This window comes from Haplochromis burtoni, unplaced genomic scaffold (assembly GCF_018398535.1).
Source record: "Haplochromis burtoni strain Fernald_Lab_line unplaced genomic scaffold, NCSU_Asbu1 Contig_379, whole genome shotgun sequence".
Lineage (NCBI taxonomy): Eukaryota > Metazoa > Chordata > Actinopteri > Cichliformes > Cichlidae > Haplochromis > Haplochromis burtoni.
Window position 1 is genome coordinate 511,528 of NW_024582740.1, and position 26,624 is coordinate 538,151.

General features: G+C 42.8%; 4 protein-coding genes across 10 annotated transcripts in view; 2 read left to right on the forward strand and 2 right to left on the reverse strand.

The window, feature by feature from the left end:
- The window catches only part of LOC102293144 (trinucleotide repeat containing adaptor 6A), a 38,698-nt gene extending 29,063 nt beyond the window's left edge, over positions 1 to 9,635 (forward strand). For all 4 annotated transcript variants that reach the window (XM_042229090.1, XM_042229091.1, XM_042229093.1 and 1 more), the window contains 12 exons: positions 595 to 714; positions 827 to 955; positions 1,097 to 1,171; positions 1,264 to 1,438; positions 1,672 to 1,812; positions 2,016 to 2,186; positions 2,271 to 2,411; positions 2,496 to 2,603; positions 2,720 to 2,947; positions 3,187 to 3,257; positions 3,377 to 3,516; positions 3,883 to 9,635. In XM_042229090.1, coding sequence (XP_042085024.1) covers positions 595 to 714; positions 827 to 955; positions 1,097 to 1,171; positions 1,264 to 1,438; positions 1,672 to 1,812; positions 2,016 to 2,186; positions 2,271 to 2,411; positions 2,496 to 2,603; positions 2,720 to 2,947; positions 3,187 to 3,257; positions 3,377 to 3,516; positions 3,883 to 4,231 — 1,848 coding nt within the window. In that variant the 3' untranslated portion in view covers positions 4,232 to 9,635. The remainder of the gene's footprint in view (positions 1 to 594; positions 715 to 826; positions 956 to 1,096; positions 1,172 to 1,263; positions 1,439 to 1,671; positions 1,813 to 2,015; positions 2,187 to 2,270; positions 2,412 to 2,495; positions 2,604 to 2,719; positions 2,948 to 3,186; positions 3,258 to 3,376; positions 3,517 to 3,882) is intronic.
- A 1,390-nt stretch (positions 9,636 to 11,025) lies between these two features.
- ndufab1b (NADH:ubiquinone oxidoreductase subunit AB1b) lies at positions 11,026 to 13,892 on the reverse strand. Of its 4 annotated transcripts, none has more exons than XM_042229095.1 (6): positions 13,660 to 13,892; positions 12,759 to 12,878; positions 12,331 to 12,418; positions 11,384 to 11,497; positions 11,288 to 11,300; positions 11,026 to 11,254 (listed from the first exon to the last, which is right to left on the reverse strand). In XM_042229095.1, the coding sequence occupies exons 1-4, from the start codon at positions 13,828 to 13,830 to the stop codon at positions 11,406 to 11,408; spliced, it is 471 nt and encodes a 156-aa protein (XP_042085029.1). In that variant the 5' UTR covers positions 13,831 to 13,892; the 3' UTR covers positions 11,026 to 11,254; positions 11,288 to 11,300; positions 11,384 to 11,405. The 4 variants fall into 4 exon arrangements, with proteins under 4 accessions (XP_042085029.1, XP_042085028.1, XP_005943662.1 ...); XM_042229094.1 differs by having other exon boundaries at positions 11,288 to 11,304; XM_005943600.2 differs by having other exon boundaries at positions 11,026 to 11,300.
- Positions 13,893 to 15,113: 1,221 nt separating this feature from the next.
- On the forward strand, positions 15,114 to 17,418 carry dctn5 (dynactin 5). Its single transcript, XM_005943598.3, has 6 exons — positions 15,114 to 15,274; positions 15,454 to 15,522; positions 15,606 to 15,724; positions 15,913 to 16,024; positions 16,424 to 16,526; positions 16,635 to 17,418. The coding sequence occupies exons 1-6, from the start codon at positions 15,227 to 15,229 to the stop codon at positions 16,730 to 16,732; spliced, it is 549 nt and encodes a 182-aa protein (XP_005943660.1). The 5' UTR covers positions 15,114 to 15,226; the 3' UTR covers positions 16,733 to 17,418.
- A 1,156-nt stretch (positions 17,419 to 18,574) lies between these two features.
- Positions 18,575 to 26,298, reverse strand: cunh16orf72 (chromosome unknown C16orf72 homolog). The gene is made up of 5 exons (XM_005943596.3): positions 25,841 to 26,298; positions 24,730 to 24,810; positions 24,257 to 24,324; positions 23,325 to 23,535; positions 18,575 to 22,135 (listed from the first exon to the last, which is right to left on the reverse strand). The coding sequence occupies exons 1-5, from the start codon at positions 26,034 to 26,036 to the stop codon at positions 21,816 to 21,818; spliced, it is 876 nt and encodes a 291-aa protein (XP_005943658.1). The 5' UTR covers positions 26,037 to 26,298; the 3' UTR covers positions 18,575 to 21,815.
- Between the last annotated feature and the right edge of the window lie 326 nt (positions 26,299 to 26,624).

The following is a 26,624-nucleotide window of genomic DNA, read 5'->3' on the forward strand; positions in this document are numbered from 1 at the left end:
TACAAAGCTGTGTTTCCACCAGAAAAGTGTACACAGAGCACTGCTGGGGGGTTAATGATGCTCTGTTCTCCCGCAGTACTGCTTATGGTGTGGGACAGCTGTGTGATGAAGTCCTAACCTAAGACATCAGAGAGAGAGAGATGATTGGGGGGTGATCAAACTTTTTCAGGCAGTTATGGTTAAGAAAATGCCGACAGCAGGCTGCTTTATTAGTAACTTTAACGATATTAGCCTGTTTAGAAATTATGTTTATCCACAGCATGGGCTCTATTTATGCCTGGAATAATTCAACAACCGTGGTAATAGTGGTGGAGAATTCCCACTTTAACTCTGCTCCAGAGAAACTGATGTTGGCTCTGAGCCTCATCCATAAGAATAGCTCTCTTTTTGTAATGGTGTGCCCTCTAGTGGACGTCATGGGATATTCAAATGGTGGGGGAGGTTTTTTGTTTGTTTTCTTTCTCATGGCAAGTTTTGACTGCACACAAGCGTCTAACCTTGTGTGGTTCATTCTCATTGTTTGTCAGGGTTGTTTCTACACTGTTTTACATTTTTCTTCTTTGTTGTTTTGTCTCTCCCCCCCCCCCCGATTAGAATGTAAACCCAATGTTGGGCGGCAACACCGTAGCACAGGGCCGAGGTGGCCCCCAGTCCCAGCCCCCTCCTCAACCCAGTCTTCGTAATCAAGTGCCTCCACCCATCCTGCCCGCTCAGGTACCCCACATAAAAATAAAACGCACAAAAGGTCACACTCAGAGTGAGTTCTTGTCTCTGTTACTCCTGATTGTTTTCCAACACTCAGTCCCAAATTCTTGTTGTTGTTCAGGTTCCTTCATCCCTGTTGAAGTACCCGGGAGGCAATGGCGGTCTGAACCCTCTGTTTGGCCCTCAGCAGATGGCTGTTCTCAACCAGCTGTCACAGCTAAACCAGATCAACCAGATCAACCAATTACAGGTGAATACCGGCGGAAAAGAAGTGTATAGCTTTAGATTTTTATTTCTAGTTTTTACATGAAAACAACATGACAGAAATGGAGCCATAATTCCTAACTGTAACATTAACATGATGGGTTTACATTATTCTATTTCTCTGCAGCGTCTTCTCCTCCAGCAGCAACAGCAGAAGGTTCAAAGCCAGAGACCCATGCCTATGGGACGTCAGACTGAACAGGTGTGTGTCTGGGTGCTACTAAATTGCACTCGTTGTCCCAGTGGTCTTAGCTCCTTGGTTGCTTTCTCTAACCGTGCACCTTCTGTCCTTAGACACGTCCAATTGGTTCCTCTCCATCACCGATGCAGCCACCACGACACATGGACCCCTCGCTGCTGAAGCCGGCCGCGCCCCTCAAGCCGTACCTGGATAACTACATGTCCCACAGCACCCCTGAGATGCTGAAGGATGCTGCCACTCTTGGATCCTTCAGCAACTTCCCTTTAAGTAAGTCAACTGCTACTGCTGTTATTACAGATTAGGCACCCTAATCATAAACTAGTTTGACTGGGTGGAGAAGTGAGGTGATACTTTTTATTTGACACTTAAGACCTCAGATTTGTAAGAAGATGATCATGAGCAGGATAGATCTTGGGGATTACATTTTAGTTTTACCTTTTAAAATATGCAGAGAGTTCTTGATTATCTGTTGACATGTACTCTTCTGTCCTGTTTCTCAGACTTGAATTCTAACCTGAATGTACCCCTGGACATGGGTGTTGGTGGTGGTAGTGGTGGTGGAGTGAGCTATAAAGAGCCACCCCAGTCCAGACTGAAGAAACTTTGGGCTACCGACCCTCCGGAGCAGACCAGCAAACCTGGTACAGACAAAGCATTTATAGTTTGTCACACTGCATGCTGTGGTATTGTTTGGCTTTCTGGGGGAGGTATCCATGAGGTGTTTACTATGTAAACAGTGAAAAAATATTGGTTTTTAAAGTGACTAAAGCATCCCCACACTTTTTCTCACTGCATACTTTAAACTCTGGCTTTAATGGTTTATATGTTTGTGTTTGTCCCACAGGTGCTATGTCGTCTGGGCTGCGTCTGGAGGACTCCTCCTTCTATGACTTAATTTCTCCTGGCCCCTCTCCCCTGAGTCCTCCCGGCCAATCAATGGGCTCGGTGGGCGATGGCTGGCCACCTCGTGCCAACTCCCCCCCGCCCCATGGAAACACTGTCACCTGGCCCCCAGGTACAGACGCCTTTAAATCCACCAGAATCCCCGAAGTGTTTGCGTTGAACCCTGCTGATGTCTGCCTGTGTTTTTTGTTCTCAGAGTTCCGGCCCGGGGAGCCTTGGAAAGGTTACCCCAACATTGACCCTGAGACTGACCCATATGTGACCCCCGGCAGTGTCATCAACAACCTCTCCATCAACACCGTCCGCGACACAGACCACCTCAGGGACAGGAACAACGGTAGGCCACGCACATGCCAGATCCCTCCCAATAACTGTAATGGTAGCACAGACCCACACTGACCCCTCCTGCTGATGTTTCCAGGGCCATCCTCATCACTGAACACCACGATGCCTTCTAACAGTGCCTGGTCATCCATTCGTGCCTCCAGCCACAGCGGTTCCCTCACCAGTACAGCACAAAGCACTTCAGGTGTGTAGTTTGGCTCTGCTTTAGTGAAGTTTAAATGTTTTCTTTACCTTATTTATTTATTGTAAACTTGAAAATCTTTGTTAAACGGGTTTTGTTTTTCTGCTCTCGCCTTGCAGCCAGACCCAGTGAGTCAAAGTGGTCTCCCGGCAGCAGTGTGTCAAACTCCTCCCTAGCTCATGAGCTTTGGAAGGTCCCCCTGCCTCCCAAGGCGCTGTCTGTGGCGGCCCCCTCCAGACCACCGCCTGGCCTCACCAGCCAGAAGCCCAGCCCTGCCTCCTCTGGCTGGGATGGCTCTGCCCTGAGGCTGGGGGGCTGGAGCACCGCTGAGTCCAGATACACGCCTGGTAAGAGAAGCACACCCTTTAACCTTAATTCCATGCTGCAAAATGAGCAGAACAGACTTTGGGGTTGTTGTTTTTTTTTGTTTGTTTTGTTTTCAAAAGATTTCAAGACTGTATAGAGAAGCTTGCGATAAATTTTAAAATGCACGGCTCCTCTCCTGTGCAGCCTCAACTTGACCACAAAACCAGCTTTAGCATCCTATCCCAGCTGATGATTGACTCTATGGTGTATGTATTGACAGGTTCCAGTTGGGGTGACAGCAGCAGCTCAGGGAGAACCCAGTGGCTCGTTCTGAAAAATCTCACACCTCAGGTAGTTGTACTTTCATTCTGTTAACGTTATCACAATCATTACTTCCATGTTTTTTCACATATTTTTCACCTCTTATCACTTCCCGTGTTTAACTCAACTTTTCTTTCCCCTTCTTCCAGATTGACGGCTCTACATTGAGGACTCTGTGTATGCAGCACGGCCCTCTGATCACATTCCACCTCAACCTGCCACATGGTAACGCTGTGGTATGCTACAGCTCCAAGGATGAGGCCGCTAAGGCCCAGAAGAGCCTGCACATGTAAGACCATCGCACGCAAATATGGGCACTTCTTACTTCTATTTATTCAGCTTCTCTTAGAGCAGATGACCTTGAATAAAAACAGGCTGTTGATGCCAAATTAACTTGTCACAGACAGATTAATCAGATTTGTTTGACACTCAGTCAGATGTCCCCTTTACAGATAACACATGCATACTTCCAGGCATATATTCCCCCCCCCCCCCCCCCCACAGACAGTAAAAAAAAAAAAAAAAACACTCCCAAAATTAAGTGGGGAATTGCAGTAGTGGACAGTTGGCTGTTTAAATGGATGGAAAAACAGCCATATGATGTTGTGTACAGACAAAAAGTCTCACTCTTGTCTAACCTGCTCTGTTTCTACAGGTGTGTTTTGGGGAACACTACTATTCTGGCTGAGTTTGCCAGCGAGGAGGAAATCAGCCGTTTCTTTGCACAAGGGCAGTCAATGGCCACTCCCTCCTCTGGCTGGCAGACCCTCGGCTCCTCTCAGAGCAGAATGGATCAGTCTCACCCCTTTCCAAGCCGCGCTTCTGAACCCAACCAGTGGAACAGCAGCGACCTTCACAGCTCCTCCCTCTGGGGTGGGCCCAACTATTCCAGTAGCCTGTGGGGGACCCCCAGTGGCACCGAGGCAGGGAGGATCAGCAGCCCTTCTCCAATCACCTCCTTCCTCCCAGTGGATCACCTGACAGGGGGCGGGGACTCCATGTGAGCTGCCCGCCAGTGAAACGGGCTCGGGGAAGGGTCAGTAGAGAATTATCAATAATCAGCAGAATAGAGACACAAATGTAGTTCTATAAATGCAATGGCACTAGTTGGACTCCTTCTCATTTACAAGATATTCAACAAAACGGGGTCTCCCCTGTGGAAAACAAGTTACGTTTCTCTCTCTGCACATATGTCCACTTTGTTTTAGCCCAAAAACATATCAGTCGGAATACTTGAATCATGCAGGCCAATTCTATAATGTGAACGGATGGATATTTGCCTCCAGGTAGTGCTCTTTCAGACCGAAAAAAAAGCTTCAATCGAGCTCATTATTATTATATGTATTTTTTGTTTCATTCGTCATGTTTATTTGAATTCCAATTCTTTTTAACATTTTATTTTTTTGTTTTACTTTTTTTTTTTTTGCATTTGTTTGCTGACAATGTTGGAGTATGAGCTTTTTTTAACTTTGCACTGAATGTGTTGTTTTTTTCTCAGTATAATCTGCAATATAGAGGGAGCAGCCAGTTTTTTCCAGTGTAGCTGTTTACTCATTGAGGTCCTTACTGTGTGTGTTTGTGAGAATTACTGTGTGTGTGCGCGCGAGCTGTGAATGAGTACGTGTGCGCTCCTCTCTGCCTTGGCACGCCTACCTTACTGCGTTGTCGTGGAGTTCAAGATCAACAGATAGTTAAAGAATTAAACCTGACTTAGGATGATTATCTGGTGATAGTTCAAGTGACATTAAAAGTATTGCACCAATTTTGTTTTAAAACTAAAGAAAGTTGAGCTCTGCAGTGCAAAGGACTGTAGCCGCAGCTGGGACTAGTAAGCCCCGCCCATCCTAATATAGGGAGGCGGGGGCTATCTAGCAAGCCCCTCCCCCTCCCTCCCTTTCTCATTAGCCCCCTGGCAGGCAGGTTTTAGTGGGGGGGAGGGGGGGGAACAGCACTTTCAGAATAGGCTTTCAATGTTTTGGAGGTGCCACACTGCAACCTCTTGTTTACAAGACTTGGGAGGCAGAAAGTGTGTTCATTCTTCATTTTAAAGAGAAGATGGAATAAAATTTTAAAAAATGCACAAAAAAAATTTCAAAACGCTTTTAAAAAAAAAAAGATAAAAATTTTTAAAAACAGAAAAAGCTAAAAAAAAACAAAAACAACTCTTACTGAGGATGAAGACGATGCTTTGTAACTCTGGGAATTCGGATCAGTGTTTTTTGGCTATGGCGTTGGTTATTTTGAACTATTCCTCTTTTTGTCTGCTAAATAACCAGCAATGGTTCTCAGGAAATCAAGCCAGTTTTCCCCCCTTGTAGTTTGAATTAAAGAAAAAAACTACTACTCCTTGTAGGAAAGGAAAATACAACTTCTAGCACTGAAAACTATGTAAAGGTCTGTAAGTTTTCGTTTTTGTTCTCTCTCTCTCTTTCTCTCTCTCTCTGCCAAATAACTGCTTTAAGCTGGAGAAGCTCAACACACTGCTTTCAATATGCTGTCTTTTGAGGGAGGGAGGTGAGGTGTGCGGGGAGGGGGAGGTCGAGGACACTCCCGGCATTCCCTCTCCTCCTACTCTTCCTCCTCCTCCACTCCACTGATGTTTAAAAAAAAAAAAAAATCAAGAGTGGGGATCGTTTAATGCGTGAGCGCGTGACTGTGAGCGGGGAAATCGTCGTGTCTCGTCAGACTTATAAACCAAGAGAAAGGCGACTCTGTATCTATGCATACTGTAGCCTCTCGCATTCACATGGCCTACTGAGAGGCGTTTATTTTTTTTCTCCCTCTTCGACCATGTGTCACAATGTTTTAGCTGTTTAACAAACATTACTCGCTTTTCCTTTTTTTTTTTTTTTTATTTCTCTCATTGCCACAAATGGTGTTTTGAAAAAAAATGGAACGAAGAGAAAAACAAAAATCAGAAAAAAAAAACAAAACTCTCGTTTTGGTTGAAGAAAATATTTTAACAGTAAAAAAAAGTCGTCCACATTTCATTGCCTTGATCCTAATTGTGTCCGAAGATGCAACAACAAGTCAAGTGGCTTCTACCTGTTTACAAAATGAATATGATTGTATTGTACTGTTTTATTTTCTTTCCTTTGGGGCAAAGGGGGGGAAGGTGGGGTACTCATCTGAAGTTCCTGACGTACGTGTGTGTGAGTGTGAACGTGAATTGTGGAGGTTTTGTGTGAGAACAGCGTGAATGTAAAATCCACCAGTGGCGTTTTTCTTCACAACAAAAGAATAACAGATTTATCTACCAGTGATTGTTTAGTTACTTTGATGCACAATTTGTTTGTTAGGGTCATGGGGGGGGAGAGAAGTGTCAGAGGGGTGCATGAACGACGAGTCAGCATTAGCGAAGCCATGGACCTTAATTATCTTTTCTTCATCGTGTTTGTGCGTGTCGTCCCCCCCCCCCCAGTTCTCCTCTCTCATGTAGGTTTTTATTTCAGAAGTACTAGAAGCTTTAGTTTTTATTTTTTAAGCTTAGCCCGTGAATATTTAACAACTTCAAAGCAAACGCAGTGAGACAGAACCTTGAGTATTAGCCAGACTTGACAGTGATGTGTGCCAGTATTGAACCGCTCTCTACCAAATAATTCAATCATACAAAAAAATTAGTTTACTTAATTCCAGATCTCTTTGCTTATAAATATATATAAATACATACTTGCATATATCTCTTATTTGTATTTGTTGTCGTTGTGTTGAACAGTTGTTATCAAGTGGAACATCTGAGCTTTTTTTGTTGTTGTTGTTAGTTTTAGTCTGACACGTTGAACTGAGGAGACTTGGATTTTGCACTTGGGTGGATTCTAGAGGAAAAAGGCCGAAAGCAAAGCTGAGACAGATTTTTAGATTTTCAGGTCTCTCTGATGGAGAAGGTGCGCCTGTGAGTATTCGACAGGGTAGAGTGTGTGCGTGCGCACGCACGCGTGTGTGTGTGTACTGTGATTTGAGAAGATGGTGCTTTATTGGTCTCCCTTGGTTGGTGCACCTCCGGCTCTGAGCTGGGCCTGAATGTAGCTGAAACGGTTTGTAAAAGTATAAAAGACAGCGCAGCCTCAAACGTGCATGAGGGGCAACAAAAAAAAATTGTAATTTTTTTCTTTTTTGAGAAATTGAGCAGCAGTCACTGTTGCCGTGGTGTCGCTTGACTGAAACGAGGCGAGGAGGGGACGGGACTCGCGATTGGCTGCTTCTTCCTGGCTTTTCAGGGATAAAGGGTTGCACTTTTGCCTCCTCGCCGGCTTATCCAGGATCAGCTCCTCCTCTCCAACTCCTAAGCTTAACTACAGGGAGAGGAGACTCATAACTGACAGGAGGTCTGAGGCGGGGGGGAGGGGAGGGTGGGCTCTCAACTGTCTATATTCCCTTACTGCTCAATGACATTACTTTACACTTTGTTCATTCTGATTTTTGGCAGCGCTGTCGTTCCTGGCGCTGATTTGAGAGCAGCTTTGTCCATCCTCAGTATCCTTTTTTCTTTTAACTATTACCGGGACAAAGGCTGACCCCAGATCAGCAGCTCAGGTGGCAGCATTGCTGTGCTGTTAGAGAAGGGACAAGCAACGTCTGGAAAACGCCTCTCAATAATGTCGTTACTGTTTTGGTTCCATAATCGTGTTTGTATCTACTGTCAGCCTGCGTGAGAGTGAGTGTGTGTGTGTGTGTGTGTGTGTGTGTGTGTGTGAGTGAGTGAATACATCATCATGCCAAATCGAGGGAGGGAAGGAAAGGGATAAATCCTTTTTTGTTGTTGTTTGGTTGTAGTTGTGTACGTGTGCATACGTGTACTTAAAAAGCTGGACAATATTAAATGCTTGAAGATTAAAAAAAATAAAAAATAAAAAATTTAAAAAGTCATTTGCAAAAGGATGATGTGAGGAAAACCTTTTTAGTAAAGTGAAAACCACCACGAGCAATGTACAATCCCCAGGGCTGCCAAGCAGCTTCCCGACAGGGCCAGACGAGGGGAAGGAAAGGAAAAGGAAGTAGCGGGCAAGAGGGAAGCTGGCTGGTGATACTCTACTACTTTTTAATGTTTAAGAAAAAAAAATAATGTGACTTTTTTGTGTTTCTCTTGACTTAAATATCCTGTGAGTAAATGCTATATTATATCATAACACACCTGACGGCTCCTACAGTCGATCAAAAAGCGCTAAGGCTTATTTTTTTGACAGGAAAAACAGAAAAAAACAAACAAAAAAACAAACAAAAAAGAAAAAATACAAAAACTGTGAGAATCTGCTGTCTTTTTTTTTTTGTCGTTTTACATTTAGTATGAACACATAAACAAACCCTGAAAAGCTTTAGTCTAACCAGCACAAAGATGTGGGCGGGTGGGGAGGGAAGGGTGGGTTTATCGGGGAAAGGGTGGGTGTCGCTCAGAGAGACTATGCAGTGGAGTGTTTGAACCCAGGCTTACATGTCCACCTTGGGTTTTTCTTCTTCTTTTTTTTCCCCTTTTTTTTAATTAAACCAAAACCAAAAAAAAATTCCCAAAAAAATGAGTAAACACCGCTGAAATGGGATTCCCACTAATATTCCTCAAACGTGTCGTGCCATCGTTAAATTGTACAGCTAGTACAGCTACTAATAATAACAATACAAACTGAAAAACCTTTATTACCTAGCAAACGGCGGGCCAGTTGTAGCAGGAGGAGGACAGGTTAAGATTTGCAAAAGTCCATTTTTGTCGATTTTTCTCGCAGCTCGAGCGAGGCCGGTGAAACTGCAAATTTTACACGACTACAGTGCTTTTTTTTTTCTTTTTATAGAGATTCTATCAATCCAGTGTGTAGTTGGATCACCTGTAAACCTATTATGCACATCGCTTTGGGAGACTGTTGAAACTATATATAAAATATATATATGAGAATATAATCGTACAGTGTCTATAATCAATGAGGGGGGCGTCTTCCTCTCTTGCAAACAAAAACAGGAAGTACCTTTTTATTTTCAAATGTCTTCCTCGGGTCATCAAAGGATTTTATCTTTAAACTTCGGTGGAATCTGCACTTTTTGAAGGACAATCTTTATTTGTATGGGTATAAAAATTGACAAAATAAACGAAGTCGCCTGATATTAATGGTATAAAAAACCAACTCCAGTGTGCTCTAATAATGAATGTCTCCTCTGATGCTGTCTACTTGTTTGGTTTCATTTTAATCCTTTTATTCTCCTTCCTTTTGTTGCTTGGTTTGTTCTGTATTTTTTTCCTCTTTATTTCTTTCTGGATTTTACTGCTCTTAAGAGAATCTGTACTAAGGTGTAGAGTAGTGAGTAGTAGGTCTTCTGTTGGCTGTACTCGTATACTGAATTACTGTTTGTAACCCGCTGGCTTCTGCAGCCAGCATACAAAGCTGTATAACTTGGGTACAACCCTCAATAAAAGACTAATACACAGCGGCCGCCTCCCAGAGTCTTTATTTCTCTCCGTGTGACTGAAAACTTCTGCTTCGTGCTCCCAACAGCATCTCTGGCTTCAGGAGACGCAGGCATGCTGCTGTAAATGAGGGAGCAGCTGAAAGTAGCTGCTGCTTTTGTTTGCTTGGACAATCTCTCAAGACAAGGTGATGTTTCCTGTGACATCAGGATTTTAAAGCCCTCTGAATGCTTTGGTTACTCAAAGAAAAGCTTTTAATTTGGTCTGGTTTATAGAAATCTGTCTTAAATTGAAAGAACTCAGTTTCGGTAAACTCCCACGCTGGGTTTGCTAATTTTATTATTGTGTAAATGTGTTAGTTGTGAGTTTATTTTTGACCCTTTAAACCAAAGTATCATATTTATAGGCAAGTTTTTGAGACTTCTACATTTTTTTTCCCTTTAAAAAAAAAAGTTGCACATACATACCCGATGTAACAAATATGATAAAATTGCATATTTTTTTACTTCATATTTAATTTTTCATCGGGAGGTTCACAAAGCACACAATAGAATTTTCTCGCAATTATTTAATTGGCCAGGTTTTAAAGGGTTACATTTTATTTTTTTTGTAAAGGTGCATTTAGGTCGGGTACTGAAATAAAAACACTTCAGTCCCAGCTGTGTGAACATCCTGCAACAATGGCACCTCATTCTTCATGTGTGGACACAAGATTAAAACTCAAGAACTGTCTTTATTGTAGTTTTGTCCTCATCTTACGAGGTAGAGTGAGGGAACATGAAGCTTACCTTTAAATCAGTGCACTAACAGGGTTATTGCATAGAACAGGGGTCTCCAACTCCAGTCCTCAACAGCTACTGTCCTGCAGTTTTTAAATGCATCCGTACTCCTCCAATGCAGCTGAATCAAATGGTTGATTAACATTTTCAGCATGTCATCGGGTTTGATAACAAGCCAGTTATTTTATTCAGGTGTGCAGACAGTAGCTCTCGAGGACTGGAGTTGGAGACACCTGGCCTGGAGAAAACAGATTTATCTGAGCTGCTGGTGGATGGAGCTGAAGTTAATCTTCTGGTTCTGCAGATGAAAGCTCTTTGTATGTTTAAAGTATTTACTGATTAATGATGTGGAGCTATTTTAGCTTTATATACAGTCTAGAAACCACAGGCTTATATGCTTAAGCTGTATTTTTGGGAGCTTTTTTCCTTTGACAGGTCAGTAGTGGATGCAGGTGGTGTGTGAACCTCCCAGCATCAAGCTTCAGTCTACCTCCAACCCGGAGTAGATGAGAAATGAAAATAGATGGATAGTTATCGCAAATCCCAGCCAGTGGAAACAAACTAAAAGAAGTGCAGCTGAATCTGGGTCCTTTTTACTGGACCCAAAGCGGAGTAACAGCAGACACGAAAGTGTACAATGTGTGTCTTTATTGATCTATTAATGACAAATTGTACATGGGACCACAGGGCGGAGCTGAAATGAGAACAAAGCAAACCAGTGATATAATCTTGTTTAATATTAATTTTTTTTATCTCCAAGCTCTCCTGAACATGTTCATTTAAATACAGTCAAACACGAGACAGCTGAAGCCAACGTCGCCATAATGGACACAAGAGTTGAAGTAGGAAACTGTTTGGTGCTCATCTGCTTCACAAGAACTTCCTGTTGGGTGGGTGGAGGTGACCCTATCTGGGCACAAAGGAATATAAATTGAGCACCGACACAACGTGTGACCAAAGACAGAAAACGGGGCCTGATGGTGACTTGCCTCTGGTGTGCTACAGAGCAGATTACTCATAAACGTCTTTCTTGTCTGCGATGTACTGTACGATCTCCTCAGGAGTCATCAACTTCTCTGCTTCTGCATCTGGGATCTCAAAGCCTGCGGCACAAACAAGTTACTGGTTACAGCATGTGCTAAAGAAGCCATGTGACATGCATCGATAATGCTGGACGAATAAGCAGCTTTCTGCACAGATGGTCACAAACATCTCGCTGGTACTACGTCCTCAACTGTAGGTCACGCATATTAAAAGCTGTTAGTCTATTATCTTCACTGATGAAAATAAGAAAAAGTCCTCTGATTCTGATTTAATTCTTCTCTCTCAAAGCACTAACAGCACTTTATACAGCACGCCTCATTCACACTCCAACAAACACACTGAAGTTTCGGGTTCAGTATCGTGCCCAAAGATGCTTCGGATCAAACCACCAACCTACTAATTAGCAGAATGCCTGCTCCATCTCCTGATCCACAGCCACCCCTGTTTAAAATTTACCTTCCAAACAGATTATATAAATCAGCTGAATTATTACAAGTCAAAAAGTAAAAAGCAACAAACTGCAACCTTCATTAACCTCAATCAATTTTCAAGATAAATCCAATAAATACTGTAGAATGAGGTGTACTACAGTGTTTCTACCACAGGATATAATCGGAGCATGTCCTGCTTTATGTGGGACGTCCACACAGAGTGTCGCATTTACCCTCTGAAGACAAACTTGACAGCACTTTGACACTGCAGACACTCAACAGGCAGGAAGACTGCAAGACTGATGTTTCATATCCACATACTCCCACTGTGGCTGTACAACAGCAGTCACATTCTGCACTTCAGGCATCGTAGGAGTCAGAAACATCTCTTTTGCTGACTTAATGCCTAGAGCCACAGTTTGGAATAGTTTTCTATGCAGTATAAAGAGGTTTGCTCTCACCAAACTCATCTTCCATGGCCATGATGATCTCCACCTGGTCCAAGCTGTCCAAACCCAAATCTTTCATGAAGTGAGAGCTCGTCTGCAGCTGTGGAACAGAAACCAACCCGAGGGTTAGAAATTCAAGCTTACATATACAGAAATTTACAAACACTACAGGCATTTCAGGGTGCTTTCAAATAAAAACAAAACCAAATCTACATGAGGAATGATAGTATTAATTTTAGATTGTTTTTCCAAGTTAAAAATCTAATTGTTATTAAATTCAATACATTAAAATCAGTAAACTTTTCAAAAACAATTTCCATGAGCCATTCTGGACAGGGATGAGTCACGATTGCCTAATTTCACCTCACAGATGCCTGCGAATGTATTATATTCATACATGTTTCAGCTAGAATTCACTGAAGGTCTCTTGTTGTTCTCACCTTCTCTGGGTTGATCTTGTCGTAGAGCTTGAGTACATACATGACTCGTTCTTTGATGGTTTCTAGAGTGAGGGGAGGCAGGTCTCCGTACTGTCGGCACAGCACACCCACCGAGGGGATCTAAGGAAGAAGAAGAAGGAAGAGTTTATTAGTGCAGAAGGGAGTGGGGGGGTTGCGATCATGCAGCCTGTACATTAGCTTGCCTTAAGTGAGTGTGTATTACATACAGTGTGAAAAGATGCAATAGCTTCCAGTACACTGCAACAGTACAGATGTAAAGGCTGGAAAAGGTTTATCCAAGTTTCAAAATAAAACTTAAATCTTACGGAACTTTGACCAAGAAGAAATCTGTGCTGCTTCTGAAGCTTTTAATGTGTGGCTGATTTTATTATCTCGTCTGTAATTACTGCGTTATGGTTTCATTTGACTAAATTTGCAATTAAACGCATTTATCAGCGCATTAGTGTTCACTTACAACTCTGCACACAGCTCGCTAAAACACCTGTAACATTTTTTCTGTGTTATACAAACACACTTATCGTAATACACAATAACATCCGCACTACAACAGTCTTTTACCTTTCTGCACATTAGTACCCGATGTTTAGCCAGAATCAGCCGTGCAGTGCCAAGTTAAAGAATGAAGTCTGTCAATGAAATCACCGACTTTGCTAACTAGCTAGCTAACCAACAGGGCAAACATGGCTGTCCCGTTTTTAAAATCAAACGCCTCCGTGTTTCGTGTTTCTCTGCCACAACAACACAGAGTCGTTCAAAGCGAAATAAGCTGCTCGTGTGACACCGTGAACTCTCAGCGGGCTAGGCTGGCTCCGCAGGTCTGAAAGACATCGGTAGGTCACAGCGGCTAGGCCGCGATGGTTCAATGTTACCGGAGACTCACCCGGCTCTGGACGAGCCACCGCGTCCTCCGGCTGTCTGCTGCGAAGGAGAGAGGTCGGTGGACGGCCACCGCATGGACGGCAGTGACTCTTAATGGGAGGTTACTGGAGCAAAGCCTCAACGAGGGCCGAGCAAAGGAGCGGACACACTGCTGCAGGACACGAGCCGCCATGACGGAAAGCAGTTACTGAAAGCTGCCAGCGTGCGAGGCGAAGAAGAAGAAAAGCGGGTCAAGGGCTCCGTGTTGCGCATGCGCACAGTGCAAACCTTGTGTTTATTTCTAATTTGTCGCTTTATCTGCGCTTTTTAAAAACTGTTTAAACATTTCTCACCACGAGCACATGGGCATTGAGAAACTGCCAATGACTTTGATTTAACTGGAAAATAAAAATGAACTTTCACATTCATAAAACAAGACGTTGATTGTGCATATGAAACAAAAACAAGTATAGAATATGTTGCTTTCAGCTCTTTAGGTGTACAATAAGAGCTCCTGCTAAAATGAAGTTATAAAGTCTACACAAATTAGACAATAAAAATGGACAAAGACAAACTTTTATTCTCAGTTTCTCTGGATTAAGCTGTGTTTTTCCCTGTGCCGGCTTTTTCTCTGCCTCCTCTGGTAGTTTTGACTGCTTGATTGCTAGATCCAGGTAGCAGTAATGTCTCCAGGGTTTCAGGCAGATTACACTTCAGTTAGTAAGAGCGACAGTCTTTTTCATCCTCCTGTTTCTTCTGCATCCGTCCCACCTGCCTGAATAACATCCTCTGAAAAAACCCTCGAGTGTCCACAATCACACCAAAGTGCTCTTCCTCTCTCTAAAGGTTCCAGCTGCTTAAAAAACCTCTTGTTTTTAACTTTGCTCATCAGTGCTGCACAGCGCAGGTAGCTTTTCATGCGACCACTTCAGTTAAACCCAGCTTAACCCTCTCAGTGTCTTTAGTCTCATTGGAGATGCTCCAGAGTCTTTATCACAATCCTCCACGGCGTGGAGCTGTTTCACAGAGGAGCCGTCTTACTGTTTGTCTCAGGGTTCATTAAACAAAAAACACAACAATACTTACATATGGATATGTATATCTATGATAAAATAATAATACATTTTGTAAGTTGTTGTTGTTTTTTTTGACAAAGAACCAATATGTGGCTCCCTATTTTTAAAAATGTCAGACAAGATTAGTCCATATCATTAAAAAAAAGAATAACAGCAAAAAAAAAAGAAAATCCCTGACACTATCACAAAATATACAGACAATTATTCCAGGGTTTATAAAAGCTTTACTTATTATTATTATTATTATTATTATTATTATTATTATTATTATTATTATTAATTTATTTTTTATTTTAATTTTAATTTTTTTTTTTAGCTTTACACGCGCACATTTATTATGTCTGTTTTTTGTTCGATATCTGATATTTTAAATAAAGTTATTTGATGGCGTCACGTCCGGGCTTGCGCAGAAGACAAGAAGAAGGAGCTTCCCATAGAGAAAATCCGTATCGATGCTTTAGATCGTATCGCAGAATAATAAACGCCGTTTGATAGTTCAGCGGGTTTCCAGCCATGGAGTTGTCTGAAATACTGTACAACAAAGCGGAGTACATTGAGACGGTACTGTGTGGAATTTTAATCACCGCTGCTTAAGCTAACGTAGCCTGCTATCTGTCCAAGCAGAAAGTGAACGGGGCGTTGGGCGGATAGCAGAGACGGTTGTTTGTGCTCATTTATGTGGACAGACACAGACACGATCGTTCACACGATTATAAACAGTGGTTGTTGTTTTATTTCAGGCTTCTGGCAACAAAGTGAGCAGACAGTCTGTACTATGTGGGAGTCAAAACATAGTCTTGAACGGCAAAGTAAGGAAAACACAGACCTGGAAATGACACTGTGAATAGAAAGTGTCCAGCTGTGGTAAAGCTTTGGATGTTCTCTCTTGCAGACTATTGTTATGAATGACTGCATCATCAGGGGGGACCTGGCTAACGTCAGGGTGGGCAGACACTGCGTGGTGAAAAGCCGGAGTGTTATTCGACCACCTTTCAAAAAGTTCAGCAAAGGGTAAAGTATCTTTGACACACGTTCAGGCCAGCCATGTGCTTTTGTGTTCTAGATAAAGATGCTTTGAGATTGTTTTTAGTTATTGTCACTCAAAATATATTTAAAGTCACTGTACAAATGAATAAAGGAGAGAATATGCTAAGTAGAAAAAGCATATTGTCTCATCACTGCCCTGTCCCCCTCTGCAGGGTGGCTTTCTTCCCGCTGCACATTGGAGACCACGTCTTCATTGAGGAAGACTGCGTGGTCAATGCAGCACAGATTGGTTCCTACGTCCACATTGGGAAGAACTGTGTCATAGTGAGTGAAATAAAATCTCACACACACACACAGCTAGCTCCTCGGCAGTGAAAGGACATTGCTGTGAAGGGGTGGGGCGGGGGGTATAGACAGAAAGCATGTCTTTATTGCCTGTGGTGAACCAGTCACATGGCAGTCATGCAACCTTCTGCTGGCAGTCGAGGGCTGAATTAATAAACAAAAAACACAAGCTGCCATTTTTTTTTCAAACTGTTGATTTGGATCACAGAAATGGGGACTTCACTTAATCACAAATTAGTCATTATGTGTATATATATATATGTATATGTGTGTGTGTATATATATACATATATATATACATATATGTATATATATGAAAGTGCATGACTTTGTGATGTTTGATGATGTTTAAATTTCTTTTTCCCATTATGTGTGCAGGGTCGCCGTTGTGTGCTAAAGGATTGCTGCAAGATCTTAGACAACACCGTGCTTCCTCCTGAGACAGTGGTGCCACCTTTCACCGTTTTCTCTGGATGCCCAGGTGAGCAAAACGCACACAACTAATCAATAGACCAGCATCTTTCTACTTTTCTGTCTTCGTTCTCCTCAATGTCTGGTCTTTACCTGCGTTTGTCTCGCTCTCTCTCAGGTCTGTTTTCAGGAGAGCTCCCAGAGTGTACACAGGACCTCATGATTGATGTAACCAAGAGTTACTACCAGAAGTTCATGCCCCTCAGCCAGATATGAGTCGCACTCTTAAACTCTCAGCCAGGACCTCTTCCTTTGTTCAGCCAGCCGCACGTTGGGGGCTCTCATCAGACTCTTAAGAGCTCACCTTTTATCTGTCATCGACCCGAGGCCTTGAGTTTAATTTCCCAAGAAAAAAAACATCACGTGTTAAAGTCAGATTCAGTTGCACAAAGCTACCATGTGTTGGCATCTCCAAATTTCTGAGAAATAAAATGAAATCCCGTTAGATGTCATTCTGATGCTTTGCCCTGTCCACTGCATCACGGAGAAAAACTCGTGGACCCCCTGTGTGGCCTCTGATCGTCGCCGTCTTTACCCGATGGCTCTCTGAGAGCAGCTGCAGATGAGGATGAAGAGGTGGAGGAGCTACGAAGGACGCAAGAACACGGCTTTTAATATTGAACACCCACGGACCAAACAGTAGCAACACTAGTCCTTTGAGGATGTTGGCTGAATGTGCGTATCACTCATATCAGCAGAAGACACATTAATTTTACTACGGCTGTAATTTTCTTCATTGTTTGCTTTTTTTGTCCCTTGCTGGACATTGTAAACTGTTCAAGTATTTAATATTGTTTTTATGTTTGGGGGATGGCCCTCATTGCTCCACTTCTGCCGTTTTCTGTGAGACAAAGTCAGAAATAGTGAAGCATATGAATAAATGTAAATGACTGAAAACCCTACAAACGTCTCAAAGGTGTTAACTTTATCTGGGATCATTTACTTTGGATTATACGATGATAGTTTTTTACCACAGTAATGTTATTTATTTACTGATGTTCCTGAGAATGTGCAATCTGCTGATTTAGAATCTGCAAAGGTTTCCTGCTGATCATCTATTAACAGGGGTGTCAAACTTAAGGCCTGGGTGCCAGGATTGGCCCAGCAAACACTCTAATCTGGCCCACTGGACTGCTTTGGAAATGCAAAGGAGAGCATACATTTTACACTGTATTTTTTTATCAGTTTTACAGCTTTCTTTCATATTACAACAACATAATTAAGTAATAAATGGTTACATTACAGACAAGTTCCTCTTTTTCAGTTTATAATATAAAAACTACTTTTTTTTAGTTTTACATTTAAAAAAGGCCTTTTTTGTCATGTATGAAAACTGAGACACACTGTTGAATATTGCCTTATTTTTTAAGATATCTCACAAATTAAATGTGAAGTTTTTAGGTTTTCACTAGTTTAGCTCACTCAGGATCAAAGTTGTCTCTATATGACATAATCATTTATTTGATGTCACTGATCTAGTAGAAATGTTTGTTCTACCGCTGTCCCGGACGAGCCACTCCTATGTTAGTGGTTTGCATCCAGTGGCTTTTTAGGTGTGAAGTTTCAGGGACGCCTCTGGTCATTATTGCTTTATTAAAACAAGAAAGCAGGAAGAGAATCAGGAAATGACCCAGCGTGGACTTTAACCCCGGTAGCTGCATATTTCTCACAACATGCAAGTCATCTGCTCAACCTGGTGAGCTAAATGACAAGTTAGTCAAATGTCAGCAGCTTTGTTAACAGAAACATTTCTAAGTCTCCAAACTGTTAATACCATTAACCTGCTCCTCATTTATGCTTGAGGAGAGAAAAACAGTTTCGATACTTTGCTTATTTACTGACGAAGTTAAAGAACTGCAAACTGACAGGGATATGTAGACGTGAAGATCATCTGAAGCAGAAGAGCTGTGCTGCTGTGAAACGTGACTAAAACAGAACACAGTTTAGAACAGGAAATGGCACTAAGAGGCCTTACTGCCTGTTTTTAACGGTTATATTTTGTCTTTATTCCCATTTTACAGCATCTTCTTTCTTTTTAAAATGAAACAGCCAATCCGATTGCGATTCAATGGTTTTATTTCCTTTACAATGTGAACCACATATATCATACCAACAATTAAATGTTCAGTATATAGATTAGCCATTTATTACCTTTTTAAACAAATAAGAAACAGCTGATGATAGTGTTGGCTCCAGAGACTTTGTGGCATGAGTCACCCTGATGAAACAATGTGGATGAAGGCTGCGACTGGCTCAGGGAAGAAACAAAACAGGGTGACCCCAAGCTGATCTGAGGAGGGGGAGCGGGGGTCAACTCCGCAGGTTTAACAGTGGGACTGCAAAGACGGCACAATCCTGCTTTTATCAAACTCTTCAATCAAACCTTTAGGAAGAAGACATCCTTTGATAGGCTCGATCTTTAAGTGCTTTTCCTGTCAGCACACACACTTCCCTGTAACTGACATGACGTGCAACAGAAACAGCAGGCGGGTGAAGCTACTAGTTTGTAGCCGAACACCTCGTTTCGTTTCAGAAACAATACTGCCGAAGTGGAGTGTTAGACACAGAACAGCGAGCCAAAGCGTCTAAGAGAAGAAAACTCGAACATTTCGAAATGCATTCCTCTGCTTTAATGAAGAGCGTGTGGGCAAGCAGACCAGTCAGTCCTCAGGAGCTACACCACCTAAAACAAAATAAATTTAGATACTTTTTTTTTGTTTGCCAAAGTTGAAACTCAGAGGTTTAACTGCACACGACCTGAAATGTGACTTTACGGCACATTTGTCTGTTCAAGAATCAAGGTTGGGTCCTATGTTAAGATTATTCACTGAATCAGTGATGGCTGAAGCAGCTCAGCTTACCAGACACTTAAACCCCACCTCCCCTCCGCCCTCTGCAGGCAAAGCTGAGGTGTTCAATACCAAGCTTACATTTTGAGTCTCAGCGGTTTCACAGATCCAGGACTTTGACAGATCGCCAAACATCACCCGGGTTCTTTTTCCTACTGAAAAGCCTGAAATCATAGGAACATAAAAGGCAACCTAGAGCACAGAAAAGAAAACGCAAAATGAAATCGGTGACCAGAATTTAAGTTAAAAAAAACAAAATAAAAAACCAAACTGGCATGCTTTATACAACTAAATAAAGGCCACTTCACAGGCCATAAAATGTGAAAGGGAGAGAACTGGAGTCAACATGAGGAACAAACGGAGAAGAAAGCAGGAAACATTAACACCACACTGGTCACTTCCTGTGCGTAATACAGGTAGAACAGCGCGCTGTAATACTGAGACAACTCAAGATTTCTTTAATCATTTACACCCACAAACATGCTCAGGTTTAGCTCTGATAACATCACGTTAACATCCTAAAACAAACCGATTCCTATTGCTTTGTTTTACCCCGTTTATTGACTCATGTGCCATTAATGTCTCCTGCTCTGCTCCCTAACTGAATGTTGGAAGTAAACAACCATTGTAGGAATGAAACTCAACCCCATGTTACTTCGTTCTGTACCAAGTTTAAAAAAAACAAAACAAAAAAACGAACCCATCCACATTTTATTAATGCACACACCCCTTTCACAAAATACAGACAGCATCCATCTTCCCATCCGACACGCTGGCCCAGTTACCTCGTGTGCGCCGGGTGGCATGTTTGGTGGTTGTTTCTGAGCGTGCCACCACTCCTAAAGCCTAAAAAATTAAGTTCGGCTTTTTCTTCCAATATCTTACACCATATGTCAAACAGTCTCTGCGACGTGTTCAAATAATTTTGAAGAAGTGACAAAAATCAAGTGAGTGCGAGAGCTCCTGTTTTATTTCTAAGCATCCCCACACTTAAACCTCTATTCCACAAAAGCGGCGCCGAGCCAGTTTTTCCTGGGAAACTGCCCACGTTTTTAATCAAGTTAGAGGGCTAAATGTTATCGAGCATCTTGAAAAGCACGGTGGACACTGAATCTGACGACTGCCATCAGTATGAGTGGTTCTAATTTTGATGAGCGGTGCTGTGGCGCCTGGCTGAAATGCATGATTAGATCAGCGCCGCTATTTGTAGAAAAGAGGTGAATGTAGTGTGTGGACAACTCATAAGTGTGCACGTTTAGGGCCGGACAAAGGTACAGCTGGAATAAAAATGGAAGAGCCGATTTATTTGCATGAGTCAGAAGTGAAAACTAAGTGCAAAAAAATCCTTATTGCAACTCATCAGAATCATCCCACGACGACGGGAAAACAGCAGCTGCTTTCATAATAAGACCAGAGCAGAGGGGGTAAGGGGCTGTTGGAGAAGCTGCATAAACAAAGAGAATACAATTCCTTTTCCATTATCCTCAACAGCAACAGGAAAAAAAGTGGAAAAAGAACGGAAAATTAACTTGGCTATAGCTGCTGCAAACAGTGGCAACAAACCTAGAATTTTAACACTGGTGGTTGAAAAACTACAAACAAAGAAAAGGTGACGGCCTGAAGTACAAATCGAGCCACCGTAGAAGCAGAGCACTTAGCAGAGAATAAAGTCTGAATGAATGTCCAAACACTGACAGCCTGCTGTTGTAGTTAGACGCCGTCAACCTAGTAGCCAGACAAACTGAACTGCTTACAAAGTGGCAGATGAGGCAGCGTGATGCCACAAACACACACCCGTACTCCTACTAGGCGATTTAGCTCCACCACTGACAGGCTACGCCAACTAAGAGCTGCAATGATGAAGTAACAAAAAGGGGGGTGGGGTTAACGCAGGGGTGACTCGGGTCCAACGTTTGGCGAGCGACACAATCCACTGAGTGAAGCGATTTGATCATGGCCCTCACTTCCTTATTAAGGTGGCGGGTGAGGATGAGTGAGGTTAAGGGAGGGAAGGGCACAAATGTGTCAAAGATCAAAGTGGCTTTTACTTGTCGAGCAGCACGGAGCGTTATTGCCCCTCTCAAGAACTGTGTGGATCCCAGGATAAGTCGGGAACTTTCTTCGTTGTCTCCTTTCCAGGGCGGTGTTTGAGGAATGTGCGACGTGGCTTCCTGTTCACGTGCACACACTCACGCCCACTCGTTAAGTGTTCTTGATTGTAGATCGATGATTTGTAGTATACGAGCTGGGAAAGGAGACAAGGACTAGAATTCGAGAGCTTTCAGTCCTCGTTTTCATCTTCAGCCGAAGCATCCGAGTGCACGTGACTGTACATCTGCACATGTCCCACACGAGCCCATCCATCCCCCCGCCCCCTCTCCTAGCCTTGGCTTTGAAGGCTAACCCACCCACCATCCCCTCGCCTCGCCTCGCATGTAGGCAGGGGCAGATCAAATCATCCTGTTGCGTTTGTGCGTTGGGGAGTCTGTGATGACATCACTACATTGGGTGGAGCTTCGTTTCCTGGTTCCTCCCCCCCCTCCAGCGGAGGCGGCGCCAGTAGAGTCCAGATGCAGCGCCATCTCCTCTGAGATGAAAGTGTTTAGGTCGACGTCTTGGAGCCCGTTACGCCTGCTGCGGCACACCGGCCCAGAGCCGGAAGAAGCACCTCCGCTCGCACCACCTCCGTTGCTGCTACTCCCACTGACATGCGTAGGAGAACCCGGAGCACCGGAGCGGACGCTGATGCTCGCCATGGCACCACTCAGACCTGAAGAAGGAGACGAAAGAACAGGAAGTGTAGCAGCAGGTAGACGTCTACATCTCATTTACAGCCTCTGATAAGAAGAAAGCTTCCATTAGGCCTATTAAAAAAAAAAAAGATAATAATATATATATATATTTTTTTAAAATCAACTTTGTTTATCTTTTAAATGGTTGATGGACAAACTCATTTTTCATAAAAGCCAAAAAAAAAAAAATAAAAAAAAATAAAAAAAAAAATCACATCAGCATCTGTTCCCGTCAAAAGGAAGCTCTATCAGCTCCTTGTAGCTATTTCAGGAGAAAGTGACAGCACTGAATAATATTGCCATTTTCTCATTTCTAATGCAACAAATAAAATAATTTCAGGCTGAATTCATCTATTTAAAAAGGAATGAAACACTCAGCACATTGTTCATGTTAAAAAACCACCAATAGCGCATGATCCAATCTGACAGAGATATACAAAAAGAGAAGGCTTGCAGTTAATCACCATTTCCCTAATTTCAACCAAGTTAAAGTTAATCTATCAGGCCTGATGATCACAGCAAAATACAAACAGGTGACAAACTGTGATGAACTGAAATGTCAGACTTCCGTTTCTGTAATCTGACCCAGTGTGACCTCAGATGCACCCACAATGTGACGCTCGTCAATGTCTGAGTATTTATTTGTGGTACAGCACAGCAAAAACTACCAGCATATTCAAATGGAACTTAATTATAGAAAGGTGAGTAATAGGAAACAATCTGTCTTTCGATTAGTCAAAAAGTGTCTTGCAAACACAAATGACAGGAATTGACCTGGAAAAAAAAGGAAGAGAGAAAAAAAAAAAAAAGTGCTTTCACAAAAAAAAAAACCCTTATCTCTGAGCCACATGTAGCAGAAGGACAAGCCTCCAATCTCTCACAGGCGTAAACACATGAGAGGCCTTAAACGCAGCACTGCAATGCTCAGACATGACAGACCTGTTGAAAAGGTCTCCTATGAAAGACCTCATCTCACAGTCACTGTGGAACATTAACCATTTATCTATCAAACTTAGGAACCAGGAGGTCACACACATACGTTTACGAGCATAAATAACACACACAAGTTATTTAACATTGTAGCTGCCAATGAGGGGGTGTAAGTCAATTCTGATTCTTTGGTATGGAGTTGGCATTCGAGTCAGCCTTGCACTTAAATGTCCTCACCATGCAGTGCTATGGCCTCCCTGAAGGGCTGGAGGTCCGCTTCTACAGATGAGCCAGTCTCTGCTGGTGAGTTAGCGCGGCTGGGGGCCACCATGGCCAGCCGAGGGTTGGCCCTGCTACTTCTGTGCGGTGGTGCTTTGCCGCATAAAAAGCTGATCAGATCCTCCCTGCGGATGGTTCTCCGGCGCTTTTTCACCCAGGCCAACATGTCCTGTAATCCAATGCACATTATAAAAAGCTGAGAATTTATGCTTCAAAAGGAAGCATATACTGAAACCCTACAGCACAACCTGACGCACATCTCCCGAGAAATTTAACTACACGGCAGGTTGAAGCAGGCGGCGACTGTTGAGATTGTTCAGTACGGTTATATTTCCAGCTACTTTTTCCATTGCGTTTTTGAACTTATCAGTAAGAATAACACTCATCTCAACATAAGGAATATTAATCACAGCATCAACATAAGGACTCACAAATGTCTGTAAATTCCTGGAGGGAGATAGTCAATTCCCTCAGGTCTACTCCAACAGTTTCAACAAAGAAGTGGAAAAAATACAGGGACAAATGTTTACTCTTTGTTTAACAATGAAAAGGGACCCAGGAGGGTTAAAGTCCCAACATTTTAATTTCTCTCCATCATGTGTGCCACTGCAAAAACACTGGCAGTAAACCGCATGGTAATTAACACATAATGCACCAGTAAAAGCATAAATGTCAGCAAAGACGTTGGTCACTCAGAGTAGGGAAGGCTGCGTCACAGGCTCTCCAGTCAGGCATCTGTTATCAACAAACACCGATCCAGTCTTTTTTTTTTTTTGGTAATATCCTTCATTGACCCTGTCGTGCATAGCTAATTTTTGTTTCCTAAACGACAGTCTATGACAGGAAACTGTAAAGTCACAATTAGTCACAAGCAGAGGAACAAGACCCACCTTATTACGACGTTGGTGTCCTATCTGGATGCCCCGATCGAAGCTTCTCTGATGGGCCTCGACACTCTCTGTGAGAGTGAAAGACAACAACAGCTGTTCACGATTATATATAACAAAGCCAACCAAATATGGACCTCTATTTAACATTTCTCATGTTGTACACTATTTATTATGTATTTAGAAGTGGAGATGCTCTACTAAGAGACAGGCTTTGTTTCACTAGTGAATATCTGACATTGTGCTGTGTGTTTTTGGTCCCTTAAACCATGTGACAAGCTGATTAACACGGAGTTGATCAGCGATAATAACCACTTCTGTTTACCTTTTCATGTGGGGGGACAGATCAAAAACTTTTCCCAAAACTAACAAAGTTACAGCCAGAGTCTACACCGCTGGCTTAACGCACAGACACAACAGGAAGTGTAGAACCTGGTAGTCAAGGAACAAGGATGGAGGAGGATGTGGTTGGTTACCTTTGTAAAGGTTGGTGACTGCTGTAGCAGCGTTCTGAAATGGCACCCACAATGACAGGCCCTGCTGATGGCATACTCTGTCTGAAGGTGAGAGAGGAATAATAATAAAAAAAAAAAAAAAAACACTTGTAATTTAAAGCAAATACCATGGTGCCATACTAGTGGTGGTCAAATGACAGCAAAGGGGTTGAAGTTGAGGATCATTTTCATTCGCCATTTTGTCTTGCATCTACAACTGCAAGGGGGACAGGGTTTGGCATAAAAATAACTGGCAGTCAGCGCTAGATGGCCAGCTTGGCAGCAGCTTGTTTAGCAGGAGAGTGCCGACACACGAACTTAACTGCCCTCTCAGCAGTTAAGTTGCAGAGCCCAGTCAAACACACACACTGGTAAAGACTTAAGCCAAACTCCTGTTTCTACGTGCCGGGGATTTATCCCGACCGATAAGAGCCAAGCTACAGCAGATTGTAGACAAACCAATATTATCCTCGCCATCTTGTGATTATAACGTTTCGCATCGGCTCAACTCGCCAGCTAGTCGGCTGTTTAAAAAACAAAACAAAGCCAGTGGACACGTATGTGCGGGCTCTTATTTCAACGCGTTTGGGGGGGACAACGTCTGCAACCAATCGATACCGGTGTAGCAGATGTTAACACTGACAGCACACAGCAGACTGTCATCTGGGAATGTCGCGTAGCTACGATTGTTGTTGCCATCGCCATTTTGTAACTAGCCTGGCTAACCTGACGATAGCGGCTGTCAAACTTTAGTGTCAAAGTATTCGCGTTAACTCGAACTACCTCATCGCTTCGTCGATGTGGCCACTGCTATTTGGTGCTCGGCGTAACTACACAACGCCAGGTTATATCTCACAATTCTTTGTCACCAGCTAGCCCGGACTAGCTAGAAAAAAAATGTAGCATTGCAAAATTCACCTGTAAACGATAGTTTCCCCAGTACCCGGCTAGACGAGGAGTTTCCTAAAGAGCTAGCTACACTGCCGTTAATGTTAGTTTATAGGGTTCGGTGTACAGTCAGGCTGCTAACAAACAAGCCAAGGGGGCAGGCACCGTTAGACGGACAAGCAAAAAGGAGAGCGCTGGGCTGGACCTTTGTATAACTGTGCCACGGCAGTGGCGGAGTTCTGGAAGAGATGCCACAGTTTATCCTGCTCGTTGTCGACGTCCTCCTCGCTCGGCTCCCTCTGCTCCGCTTCGGCCAAACACTGTCGCTCCCATTTTGAGAACCAGTGCTCGGGTCCGTGTTCCTGTATCTCCGAGTCGCCGTCTTCCTTCTTCTCCTCCATTTAATACGCCAAAAACTCGAGGGAAATTCGATTTTTAGCTTGAAAAGATGGCCGTTTCGACGCCGTCTAAAGAGTTATATGAGGGGAAATCATGAGTACTTTTATGTTTTTGTTATTTTTTTCTTCTTTTCTATTTCGTACTACGATACTGCGTCGCCACCTACTCCTGCCATCATAAACCTAGCTAACTATTTTTCCTAGTTGCCGACGTCGGGATATATGCACCACAGACTATCCTGTTATGCACTTCCTCCCGCCCCATTACTCTACATGTCAGCGACAAATGGCCACATGAACGCTGCAGGGTGGGCTCTGGGTCTGTGCACGCAGTTTAATTGGCTTTCAGACACGTCCCTCACACCGCTGACACAAAAGAAGCTCAGTGAAAATTCACTTACTTTAAGTGCTCGCTGGCAAATTTATTAAGCTAGCAAGAGACACGGAGCTCAGAGAGCAAACATATTATATTATATTATATTATATTATATTATATTATATTATATTATATTATATTATATTATAGTAGATTATATTATAGTTGATCATTTCTATAGCATTAGATATAGCGAATTATCACCTATTAATCTA